The sequence below is a fragment of the Sorex araneus genome, chromosome 2 (assembly GCF_027595985.1).
Source record: "Sorex araneus isolate mSorAra2 chromosome 2, mSorAra2.pri, whole genome shotgun sequence".
Taxonomy (NCBI): Eukaryota; Metazoa; Chordata; class Mammalia; order Eulipotyphla; family Soricidae; genus Sorex; species Sorex araneus.
Genome location: NC_073303.1, coordinates 228,393,060 through 228,404,633, shown reverse-complemented (window position 1 = coordinate 228,404,633; position 11,574 = coordinate 228,393,060). Strand labels below are relative to the sequence as shown.

The following is an 11,574-nucleotide window of genomic DNA, read 5'->3' as shown; positions in this document are numbered from 1 at the left end:
TCTTCCTTCTATTTCTATTTTCACTCTCTTACTGAGCTTGCCCAAGGTCATGCTTTAGAATGGCATGTAGAAGTAGGTCTCAGGCTGAGGGTTAAGATGCTTGTTTTGATGTGATTAAACTCAGTTCAATCCCTGGCACCCCAAGCACCACTAGAGGGTCACTCTTGAGCACAGAGCCAGATAGACCCCTGAGCACCACGTTTGTACCCCCCAAAATAATAATAATTTAAGAAAACTTTAAGTAGATCTCTACTTAGAGGCATCTCTACCTACACATGTGGACTGTTCTCATCAAGGTGACTTCCATGAGGTTTTCAACAAACCTCCAATATCATCCCACTCAAGTCAGTTCCATTCTTGACATCTGATGGTGGCAAATGCAGGCTTCACTCATTAGACTAAACACTCTGAATTATCCCTGGTTTCTCTCTCCCTTACATGTGAGCCTTTAGAAACCATGCACCCACCTCTCTCTTTTGTTGTTTTCGGGCCACATCCCAGGGTGCTTGGGGGCTACTCCTACCAGTTGCTCAGGGACCACTGCCATGATACTCAGAGGACCAGGCAGTACTGGGAATCCAAATGGTATCTCCTGCACGCAAAACATGAGCATTAGCCCTTTAAGTTATTTCCCTGCCAACACCCCTTGTTGCTAACTTTGGGTTCTTGTGGATGACATGTAAGATTGGTATCCTGAATACCAGATGTATTCAGTGTTATGGTTCTTTCATTTTACAGCTCACATAGGTACATGCAATCTTTGGCAGCAGCAGTAACAGTTCACCAACAGCAATGTCTAAGACCAAGACAGCCCCTTCACCCAGCCCATAATATTATGACTTTAGGGAGACTCAGCCTAATTGGTTACCTCTTATGAAAATGATGGTGTGTGGAAAAGACTAATCAGTTGCAAATGTAATATGCAAATAAGAGTTTGTAAAACAACAGATCAGATAGCATATGTAAAGAAGGGATCAATCAGAAGTCTTTATTTGGCCTTTCTTCCATTTCCTTTGTATCACCCCTATTTTCAAAATGTAATGAGCTATAATCATTTTTTGCCATTTCCTCTATTTTATCATGTCAAAGATGATTACTGCAATGAGATATAATTTTGGGGAGAGGGAAGCGGGTGTACATCAACAATGCTGGCTCTGCACTCAAAAATTACTCCTGGCACTACTCAGGAGATCATATGGGATGCCGGTGATTGAACCTGGGTCAGCCACGTGCAAAACAAGTGCCTACCTACTGTGCTATCTCTCTAGCCCCCTGTAGTATTCTTTTCAAAATGTAATAAAATCATGTCACTTCTGTTGGGACATGTCATTAACCCCTGCCTCACTCCCATGCCTAGCTTCCATATTTGGTGCCCATTCCTTCCCCAGCTTTATCTATTAGTCATCTTTCCCTAGCCAGGCTGGCTTCCACCTCCTCCTATCTTGAAAATTAAAGGCTCACCTCAAGTGCCTGAGGGCCCTGGCTCCAGGTATTCCGGTTTTGTGGCCTCTCTCTTCTCTGGGAATCACCTGGCTACTCTTCTCTCTGGGAATATCTTGGCTAGCCCCCGTGACCTCATCATGTTTGTTCACTTATCTCTTTCGGGGTGGGGTGAGACTGGGTTTAGAGGTCACACCTGGTGGTGCTTGAGGTCTAGTCTGGGGGCCAGGAGGTGAACCTGAGCGTCCTTCAACCCCATGAGCCATCTCTCCGACCCTGTCAAGAGCCTCAGATTCATCAAGATCACCTTGCTTCTAGATGCTACCAGATTTGCCCTGCCCTGCCCGCTCCCTCACACTCCCACTCCACTTTGCTCTTTTCTACAGAAGCTCTCTTGACCTCGGCTAATTTATAATCAACTTATGTCCACTGTTTGCCTTTTCTCCCTACCCTCTAGAGTGTAACTCCAGAAGACAGAGGTGTCAGTTTTGTTCACGCTATCCCTAGCATCTAGAAACATTTACAGAATGAACTAAAACCTTAAGTGGTTTTAATTAAGATAAAAGTATTTATTTCGGTATTTGGACCACACACCTAAACACCCTCAGTACCGAGGACTCACTTCTGGCAGCGATCCAGGTACTATATGGTGGGCTGCAGGCAAGGCAGCCTTGTACTATCTCTTCAGTCCTTAAGTGGAAGTATTTAGCAACAGACTAATAAGTCATTTCAAATTTCATAATATACTGTCACACAGTAGGTGCTGATGTTGCAGTGTACTCTGAGTTCTGCCCATTCAGTACCCAAAATCCATTTTTGCTTTCATTTGCTTTCTTAGGAGGGAAATCTGAAAACTTCTGTTCATTATAGCCATTATTTTTATTCTCTTTTCACAGACTCTTAATCCCGAGGCGGCTAAGAAACGCAAGTGCTAAAATAACACGAAGGAGAGAAAGAAGCGGAGAGAAGGATTCTGCGGCGAAGGCGGGCGGGGTCTGAGCCAGGGCCAGGGCTGCCGCGCCAAGGCCTTCCAGGAGCCGAGCCCGATTCCTTCCTGGTTTACTCCTGTCTAACAAGGGCCGTCGCGGAGACAAACTTTATTCCCGTAGTGTCCTGAGCAATTTTTAGAAGAGGCGATTGTTATAATCAACTGGGGAAAGGCTTGGCCTCTGCTGGAAGAAGAGGCGGCTGTTAGAAACCAGATTCCCAGACCGGAGGTAGGAAAACAAACAGATCAGGAGGCAAAGAGGTGAGGCCCGGGCTTCAGGAGGGTCGTGGAAGCAGGAGGCGCTGGGAGGAGACCCAGTCTCCCCTCCGGGCTTCCCGCCAGCAGCGCGGGTCTCCCCGAGGGGTCGGCCCCGGGAGCCCGGCCTTCGGGGATGCGCCACCCGCGCGGCGTTCTCAAGGCGCTTTGGGGGTCCGGGCCCCGCGCCGCCCCGCGCGCTCACGACCTTCCCTCCCATTCCCGGCCCGCCGGACTCCGTCCCTCCCGCCTCCCAGCGCTACCCCGCCCGCTGCGCCGCCGGTTTGGTTTGAACTTTCGAACTCACCAATCAGCTTCGCGCCGCGCCCGGCCGCGCAGTCCAGGTGTGGGGAGCCGCGGGGCGTGGGGCCCCGGCAGCTAAACGCGAGGGCGGGGCTGCGCGGCGGGGCGGGACGGGGCCCGCCCCCGGACACGTGGCCCGGGACGGGTATATAGGGGCCCCCGGGGGCGGGCCGAGCTCCCACTGCTTCTCCCCCTGACTCCTTGGTAGTCTGCTAGTGGGAGACCCTCGACTCCGATCTTTCGCCTTCTCCTGTCCCGGAACCCGGCAAGTCCTTATCATGGTGAGAAGGGGCCCCTCTCGGGTGTGGAGGGAGAGTGCAGCACCCCCGGGGGTGGCGAGACCTGCCTGCACTTGGGGCCGCGTGCCGGCTGCCCTCCGGCCCCTGTGTCGGGGCCTGGAGAGCTGCGTTATCCGTGCAGACCCCTCGTGTCCGGCTCTTTTGGAGAGTTGCCGTCGGTGGGGGGTGGAGAGACCAGTTCGTGGTGAGAGCGGGTTTGAGGGGCTCGGGGCAGGTCTGAACCTTCACCTGCGCCCCAGGACATTCCTCGGTTCCACTCCCCGCGGTGGCCTCACCTTCCCTCGGCCCTCCCCGCAGCCCGCACCCCGCGCGCTTCCGCGCGGAAGGCGCGCACTTCCTGCGCTCCCGCTCCGCGCCCAGTGACTCGCTGCTGAGTCACCTGGGGCCCGAGGGGAGCCCCGGGTGGCATCCGTCCACCTCGGGGATGGAGGCGTCCCCTCCATAAAAGGCTTTTTTCCTGCAGTGCCGCTGGTGGTGAGAAGGGATTGTTGAATCCTGCATTTTTAGCTTTAACTCGGGAAGACTTTGCGGCTGAACATTTCTAAAAGTTGAAACTTATTGAAGCCTGGCCTTAAAGCCCATTAAAGGGTATTTCACTTAAACCAGAGTAAACTAGTCCTGACAATATATTCTTTGTTCAGAAACGACATTACACACAGCTCGAGAATTTTGTATGTCGTGTCTAGACGTATTGGAAACTCCTTTAGCGAAGTCAGTGTGAAAGAGGTCACGTTATAAAACAAGCAACTGTGTATCAGAGTTTGGAAATAGTAACCATTTAGAAAGACTGTTACAGTGAATTGTCAGCTTCTTACCCTCACACAAGCACAGCCATTCTAACAACTTCTACTGCTTTACACCCCCCCACCCCCCCACCCCCCACCCCGCCTCCAAAAGATTCCCAGAAAAGTGATTCAGAGAATGACCAGGCTGTTTGAAGGCGCAGCCGCCTGTCTAGGGTAACTGGTTCACTCATGTGTGCCTTCTTACAAAACAGGGCTGTTACGTGTTTAGTTCAAATGGTACTAGTGGCTTTGTGGCTAGAGAAGAATGGAGAGCAGAACAGGGCCAGAGGGACAGTAGCGCAGGTCCGATGCTTGTTTCCCTTGCCGTAGGCTGCCCAGGATGCCATCCCCAGCACCCACTAGGGTTCCCCAGCATGTGACCTGAAAACAGTGAGGGACAAAGCCATAGCCACATTCTAAATAAAAAAAGCAGTTTAGATTGGTGTAAAATGGAAGTTTCTGGGCTTCAAAAATCTTCGAGAGAAGCCAGCCAGCTCCTTACACTGAGGATCTTCTCACACACTCACGTTCTTATTCATATTCGCTCTAGTTCTGTGAATCTGTGAAATTTCCAAAGTCCAGTGAAAGGTAAAGATGATGCAATGGTCAATAGTCCCGGGTTCATTGGAGCTAACATTCTCCTACAGCCTGGGCGGGGTGAGACACACAGGTGATAGCAGCTTGCAGATGAGGTCAGCCGACCAAGGGGAGTGTGGGTGGGAAGGAGGGGATCATAAATCAAAGGTTGTGGCTAGGGGTTTTATGATCTCAGGTTATGGAACTGCGCCCTTTGAGATCTTAGCTGGTATTAACTCTTTAGTACTTTCCTATTCACAACTTCTAAAAATGTGAGACCCTCTTGGGGGGAGTGAAATAGGAGATATTTGATATTTTGGAAGGACTCTCTAGTCGTGGCTTCTCTGGCTTAATCTGAAATAGAGTAAACTCCTTTTTGCCCCTTCTCTCTGGGAGTAGATTCTATTCTGCCTTGTTTTCCTAAGCAAGAGTGAGTTTGGGAATTTCTGACCTTGAGCAGCCGGGGAAAGAATGCCCTCCTAGTATCATTAAATTCTTAAAACCATAAAAAAGTGTGCCCTCCCCCCCTCTCTCTGGGGTGTTAGTAAATTTACTGTTAGTAAGTTGTTCTTGGCATTTGGAGGTTTGAATGTTCTCTTCTTCACCCATATCTTTTTTTTTCTCTCCCCTGGGGCCTGGGGAGTGTGGTACAGAGTCTATAACAGTTGGTTCGCTTGCCGTTTGATCTGTTTGATCCCTGATATCTCGTATGGTCCTACACACAAAGCCAGAAGCCCAGACACAGCTGGATGTGACCCAAAACCCCCCAATATTTTTCTGAGCCACACCCAGAGGGGCTTGGGGAACTGAGTGGCCCCAGTGACCTAACCTGGGGCTCTCATGTTCAGACATGCACTCTAGTCCTTTTGAGCCATCTCCCTGGCCCAACCCAGATGTGTTGGTAATAGTAATGAAGGAAACATGTTTTTTTGTTGTTGGCTTTTGCTTTTCTTTTTGCTTTTTGCTTTATGGATCACACCTGGCAATGCACAGGGGTTAACTCCTGGCTCTGTACTCAGGAATCACTTTTGGCGGTGCTCAGAGTGCTCAGACCATATGGGATGCTGGGAATCGAACCTGGGTTGGCCGCATGCAAGGCAAACACCCTACCCGCTGTACTGTTGCTCCAGCCCCACATGTTTTAAGATTAAATTTTTCTTAGGGTCAAAACACTGCCTCTGACCACAGACTTTCAAATACAGCTAACTGCTGCTTATCTGGCTTTTTCCTCATGAGTCAGAGCTATAGCTTGCTGGTTTCAGCTGGTTTTAAAGGGGTGAGGGAGAAGCTCTAGTCTTAAAAAAAAATAGAATTAAAGATGATCTCAATAGTTGCACAGACACAGTGTGAGTCAGAGCTGGAGGGGACAGTCAGTCTGTGTTTTGGGAGTCAGCAGGCCTGTTTCCTCAGATCTTGTAGGGATTTTTTGTTATCCTAAAATGCTAGTAATCTGACCTTGAATATCTAACATGGCCACAAAGCCTGAGTCTGGGTCTGGTCTCTGGTATTGCCTAGCAGTTTATTAACATATCTTTGGTTTCCAAGTGCATTTTTTTCTGAATTAGTCTTCAACCACTGCTTTCACTTATGAAATAGTCCCAGGCAGGAGTGAGGTGGAGGTTAGTCATTTAGGTGTGAATCATTTCAAAGTGTCTCTCCTAGTGCTACCATATTTTAACTTTATTTCCTTATTCCCCCAGCGTGAGTGCATCTCCATCCATGTGGGCCAGGCCGGTGTCCAGATTGGCAATGCCTGCTGGGAGCTCTACTGCCTGGAACACGGCATCCAGCCCGATGGCCAGATGCCCAGTGACAAGACCATTGGGGGAGGAGATGACTCCTTCAACACCTTCTTCAGTGAAACGGGCGCTGGCAAGCATGTGCCCAGAGCAGTGTTCGTAGACTTGGAGCCCACAGTCATTGGTGAGTGGCCTCAGGCAGCGGAGTGTGGGGTGGGGGCGGGTGGGGGCTCCCTGGGCTTTGTGGGCTTCATGGGCTTCGTGGGCTTCGTGGGGTTGAGCGGGCTGCTGTGGGTTGTAGCTGATGGGGGTTGCTGGGTTTTCCTTTTTCAGATGAAATTCGCACCGGCACCTACCGCCAGCTCTTCCACCCTGAGCAGCTCATCACAGGCAAGGAAGATGCTGCCAATAACTATGCCCGTGGCCACTACACCATTGGCAAGGAGATCATTGACCTCGTCTTGGACCGAATTCGGAAACTAGTGAGTAAAAATGGTACTTATTTAAAATGTGGGGAGAGGGGCTGGAGCGATAGCACAGCGGGTAGGGCGTTTGCCTTGCACAACCTGGGTTTGATCCCCGGCATCCCATATGGTTCCCCAAGCACCGCCAGGAGTGGTTCCTGAGTGCAAAGCCAGGAGTAACCCCTGAGCATCGCTGGGTGTGACCCAAAAGGAATAAACAAACAAACAAACAAATAAATAAATAAATAAAATGTGGGGAGAGTGTCTTAAGCTTTAAGTTCGGGGGCCATAGCTAATGATACTCAGGAGATGAGTGTGAGTACTCCTGTGGTTCTAGGAGTTGAACCCAGGTCTCCCCAGCCTTGTTTTAAGGTAACAGGTTACAGGAATTGTTGCTTACACACTGAACTATCCTCAGACTACTCACTAAATAGCCACTTATTTGGGGGAGAGACCAGTGCTCTTGCCTCTTTCTTAAAAGGCAGTTGAACAGTGGTGGTCATTCTGGGCGGGCAGCTTGTCTGGAGGCAAGATCAGAACCAGGGAGCCTCAACTGTCTGAAATAAAGCCAGAATCATCCTTGTTTATATCCAGCTTCCCTGTTTCAATCCCAGGCATCCCTTTTGAGGTCATCTTGGTTGCCATGAGCAGGTGCTTGGACACAGAACTAATTGATCATAATGCCAGTGGGTGCCTTCACCACGAAAATTCAGAGAAAACTCAGAAACAACCAGTGAATAGAGAACAAAGTGTCCACAACACTGAAATGGGCAGGTGAAGACACTTCATTTGCTAGTGTCTGTTACTGATACTTGGACAGTTTTGACATAATGAACAAAAGGCAGGATACCTGCCCTTCACTTTCCCACTAGAGTTCAGGGCTTTGTGGGCTGAGCTGTAATGGAGCACCCCCTCCCCCCAGTTTTTTAAATTAATGGCTTTGTAGACAGTTTCACACTGGATGATCAGTTGAGAAATACCCAATTGTGGGCTGCTTAAATTTTCTACTACTCATGACCACCCACTCCACCCCCCGTTTTTTATCTGCGTTTGGGTCACACCTAGTGGTGTGCAGGTGCTCCCTAATGGGCTTGGGAGACCATATGTAGTGCCTGGATCAGACCTGGGTCAGTCGCACACAAGTGCCTTACTCACTGTACTATTGCTCTGGCCCCTGGCGACCCCTTTTCACCTGAGAGAAGTCATGCTGGTGAGCACTGCTTCACCTCAGATTCATGACAGGTTGATCACGAATTAACTTGGTTGTTATGCATTCAGAAATTTACCGCTCCTTTTTTCCTTCCTTATTTTTGAGGGCCACATCTGGCTTACTCCTGACTCTGAATTCAAGGATCACTCCTAGTGGGGATTTAGGGACCATGTGGAGTGCCAGGGATTTACCTGGGTAGGGGACAGAACTTGGGAACACCTGTTTGCAAGACAACACCCTCCACGCTATGCTATCCCCTATGCAAGGCAAATATCCCAGCTGCTATACTATCTCTCCAGCCCCTGTTGCCATTTTTTTTGTATGACTCTGCCTACATCTAGAGAAAGAGATAGTTTCAACTCTTTGTTTTCATTGTTGGGGGTCACATCTGGAGGTGCTCAGGACTTGCTTCTGGCTTAGGGGACCATGTGGGGTGCCAGGATTGAACCCAGGTTGGCCACATACAAGGCAAGATCCCTGCTTGCAGTGCTATCTGGCCCCTGGCATGATTTTAGCTATGGTATACCGCCATGAGCTCAAGCTCACACTGATTGTACCCTGAACAATGAGCCAATAGCAACTCCTTCTTTCCCCCTCTGCACCCCCCAAAAAAGCTCCAGGTTTCACTGGATTATTTAAATCAAGAGCCTTACAATCAGATTGCTCTTTGCTCTTTAGGTATGTGAGTGAATTAATAAACATTACCAAAAAATCAAGAGTGAAGGCCTGTGTAAAACAGTATGGAAGGAAAATCATTATGCAGTCACAGCTGGTCTATTCAAAAAAGAATGGCCTTCATTCATGACTTCATAGTTTTCCAGATATTTATTAAACTCTTACAGTGGGCCAGAAAGATCATACTGAGAAAGCTGCTTGTTAACTTACCTTGCATGAACACAACCCAGGTTTGATCCCTCGCACCACATATGGTCCCTCAGTTTCCAGCAGGAGTCCTCCCTGAGTGCAGAACCAGGAGACATCCCTGAGTAATGCTGGGTGTGAACCCCCAAGTAAATCACACCAGAGATTGCTGGGATACTGCTCTGATTTCACCACTGATACTGGAGCAGCAATTTGTGTTAATTAAGCTGCATTCAAGTGTGAGCCACTGGTGGTATGAGCTGGTGCTGGCATGTTAATGTGGGCTAGAGCAATAGAACAGCCGGCAGAGTGCTTATCTTGCATGTGGCTGAGCCAGGTTCAATCCTCGGCACCCCATAATGTCTCCCAAGCCCGCCATGAGTGATCCCTAAGTGCCAGGAGTAAGGCCTGTAAACAACTGCCAGATCTTTCAAAGGTATCCAGGATGTGGGTCTGGTGGTCCCAACCTGCCCTCGGTTGTTTACTCTCCAAAGATGTCACAGCAAGGGCACTCCAGCGGTGTCTCACACTTTAAAACCAGGGCTACAGGGGCTGGAGCAATAGCACAGTGAGTAGGGCGTTTGCTTTGCACACAGCAGACCTGGGTTCGATTCCCAGCATCCCATATGGTCCCCTGAGCACCACCAGGAGTAATTCCTGAGTGTAGAGCCAGGAGTAACCCCTGTGCATCGCTGGGTGTGACACAAAAAGAAAAAGAAAAAAAAAAAAAACAGGGCTGCAGCTCAGTAGTTGAGCGTTCGCCTTGGGCTCAGCATAGCATGTCCCCCTCCCCCAAAAAAGCTTTCTTGCAGATTCCCTCAACCTTCCTTTTCCAGTTGATTTATGAAAGGTTCAATACCTGGCACTTTGGATGCTCCTTATAACTGCTTTCTCAGCAACCGTCATTCAGGAGGTTCGCAGTGCCACGTATTAACCCCAGAGCTTTACTAATGCAAGGCAAGTGCTCTGTCATGGAGCTCTTTCCCTGCCCTTGGTCAGTGAAGTGGATTCAGTGAATTCATTGCAGCTTTTACTGAGACTAAAAGTTAATACTTCTCTTTTGCAGGCTGACCAGTGCACGGGGCTTCAGGGCTTCTTGGTGTTCCACAGCTTTGGTGGGGGAACCGGTTCTGGGTTCACCTCCCTGCTGATGGAACGCCTCTCCGTCGACTACGGCAAGAAGTCCAAGCTGGAGTTCTCCATTTACCCAGCCCCCCAGGTGTCCACTGCTGTGGTGGAGCCCTACAACTCCATCCTCACCACCCACACCACCCTGGAGCACTCTGATTGTGCCTTCATGGTGGACAACGAGGCCATCTATGACATCTGTTGTCGAAATCTTGATATTGAGCGCCCAACCTACACTAACCTGAACCGCCTTATTAGCCAGATTGTGTCCTCCATCACTGCTTCCCTCCGATTTGATGGGGCCCTGAATGTCGATCTAACAGAATTCCAGACCAACCTGGTGCCCTACCCCCGAATCCACTTCCCTCTGGCCACATACGCCCCTGTCATCTCTGCTGAGAAAGCCTACCATGAGCAGCTTACTGTTGCAGAGATCACCAATGCATGCTTTGAGCCAGCCAACCAGATGGTGAAATGTGACCCTCGCCATGGTAAATACATGGCTTGCTGCCTGTTGTACCGTGGTGACGTGGTTCCCAAAGATGTTAATGCTGCCATTGCCACCATCAAGACCAAGCGCAGCATCCAGTTTGTGGATTGGTGTCCCACTGGCTTCAAAGTGGGTATTAATTACCAGCCTCCCACTGTGGTTCCCGGTGGGGACCTGGCCAAAGTCCAGCGGGCTGTGTGCATGCTGAGCAACACCACGGCCATTGCTGAGGCCTGGGCCCGCCTGGACCACAAGTTTGATCTGATGTATGCCAAGCGTGCCTTTGTGCACTGGTACGTGGGTGAGGGCATGGAGGAGGGAGAGTTCTCTGAGGCCCGTGAGGACATGGCCGCCCTGGAGAAGGATTATGAAGAGGTCGGAGCAGATAGTGCAGATGGAGAGGATGAGGGTGAAGAGTATTAATCTATTTGTTGCAATTTTACACTCCCACTTCTTGGAATTGTCTCATTGTCTCCTGTTCTAACCTGTTAATAAAAGTGTGGTTTTAAGTTCTATAAGTGCCCCAGTGTCAGGCTGGTTTCTTCTATATCTTAAATGCTTATGGGGATGGAGGAGGCTGGAATCTGGCCTCAGGGGCCTTCACAGCTGGTCTGCTACAACAGGGCATTGCTATTGGGCTAAATAAGGTGAAAATGAGATTTCAAATCAAGCCAGGCTGCCGGAACTATTGCTGTTAGTTTCATAAAAGTTATGGGATGTGCTTAATTGTCTCTTCCCTTAGCCAAAAGTTACCTAGACAGGTAAGATTGTGCTTTAAAAATGCTTGAAGAAGGTGGGGCTGGCTGATATAATAGTCAAATGTTTCTTAGTGTTACTTGACTCAGTGTATATCCTGGGGCCTTTTTGAAATAAGGAGTAAAGAAAGTTGAATGATGCGTAGTAAAAGAGTTACCGAATTTACATCCTCTTTCAAGCATCTCCAGAAGCAATGTTCTTGAGAAAGTAGATGCAAGGGGGTGGCGGGGGGAAGCTTTGTGAACCTTCTGGGCAGCTAGAGAACTCTGGGAACTGGTCC

At 49.4% G+C, this 11,574-nt stretch overlaps 1 protein-coding gene across 2 annotated transcripts; it reads left to right on the top strand.

The window, feature by feature from the left end:
• Positions 1–2,518: 2,518 nt before the first annotated feature.
• On the top strand, positions 2,519–11,059 carry TUBA1C (tubulin alpha 1c). Of its 2 annotated transcripts, none has more exons than XM_004616710.2 (4): positions 2,519–2,657; positions 6,347–6,569; positions 6,719–6,867; positions 9,987–11,059. In XM_004616710.2, the coding sequence occupies exons 2-4, from the start codon at positions 6,449–6,451 to the stop codon at positions 10,959–10,961; spliced, it is 1,245 nt and encodes a 414-aa protein (XP_004616767.2). In that variant the 5' UTR covers positions 2,519–2,657; positions 6,347–6,448; the 3' UTR covers positions 10,962–11,059. The 2 variants fall into 2 exon arrangements, with proteins under 2 accessions (XP_004616767.2, XP_054984081.1); XM_055128106.1 differs by lacking the exon at positions 2,519–2,657 and adding an exon at positions 3,129–3,267.
• Positions 11,060–11,574: the final 515 nt, after the last annotated feature.

What these genes read in the sequence shown, in the direction of transcription:
- TUBA1C (XM_055128106.1), top strand. An exon ending in CTTGGAGCCCACAGTCATTG is followed by an intron (nt 6,570 to 6,718) that starts GTGAGTGGCCTC and finishes TTCCTTTTTCAG; the next exon opens with ATGAAATTCGCACCGGCACC. An exon ending in TGGACCGAATTCGGAAACTA is followed by an intron (nt 6,868 to 9,986) that starts GTGAGTAAAAAT and finishes TCTCTTTTGCAG; the next exon opens with GCTGACCAGTGCACGGGGCT.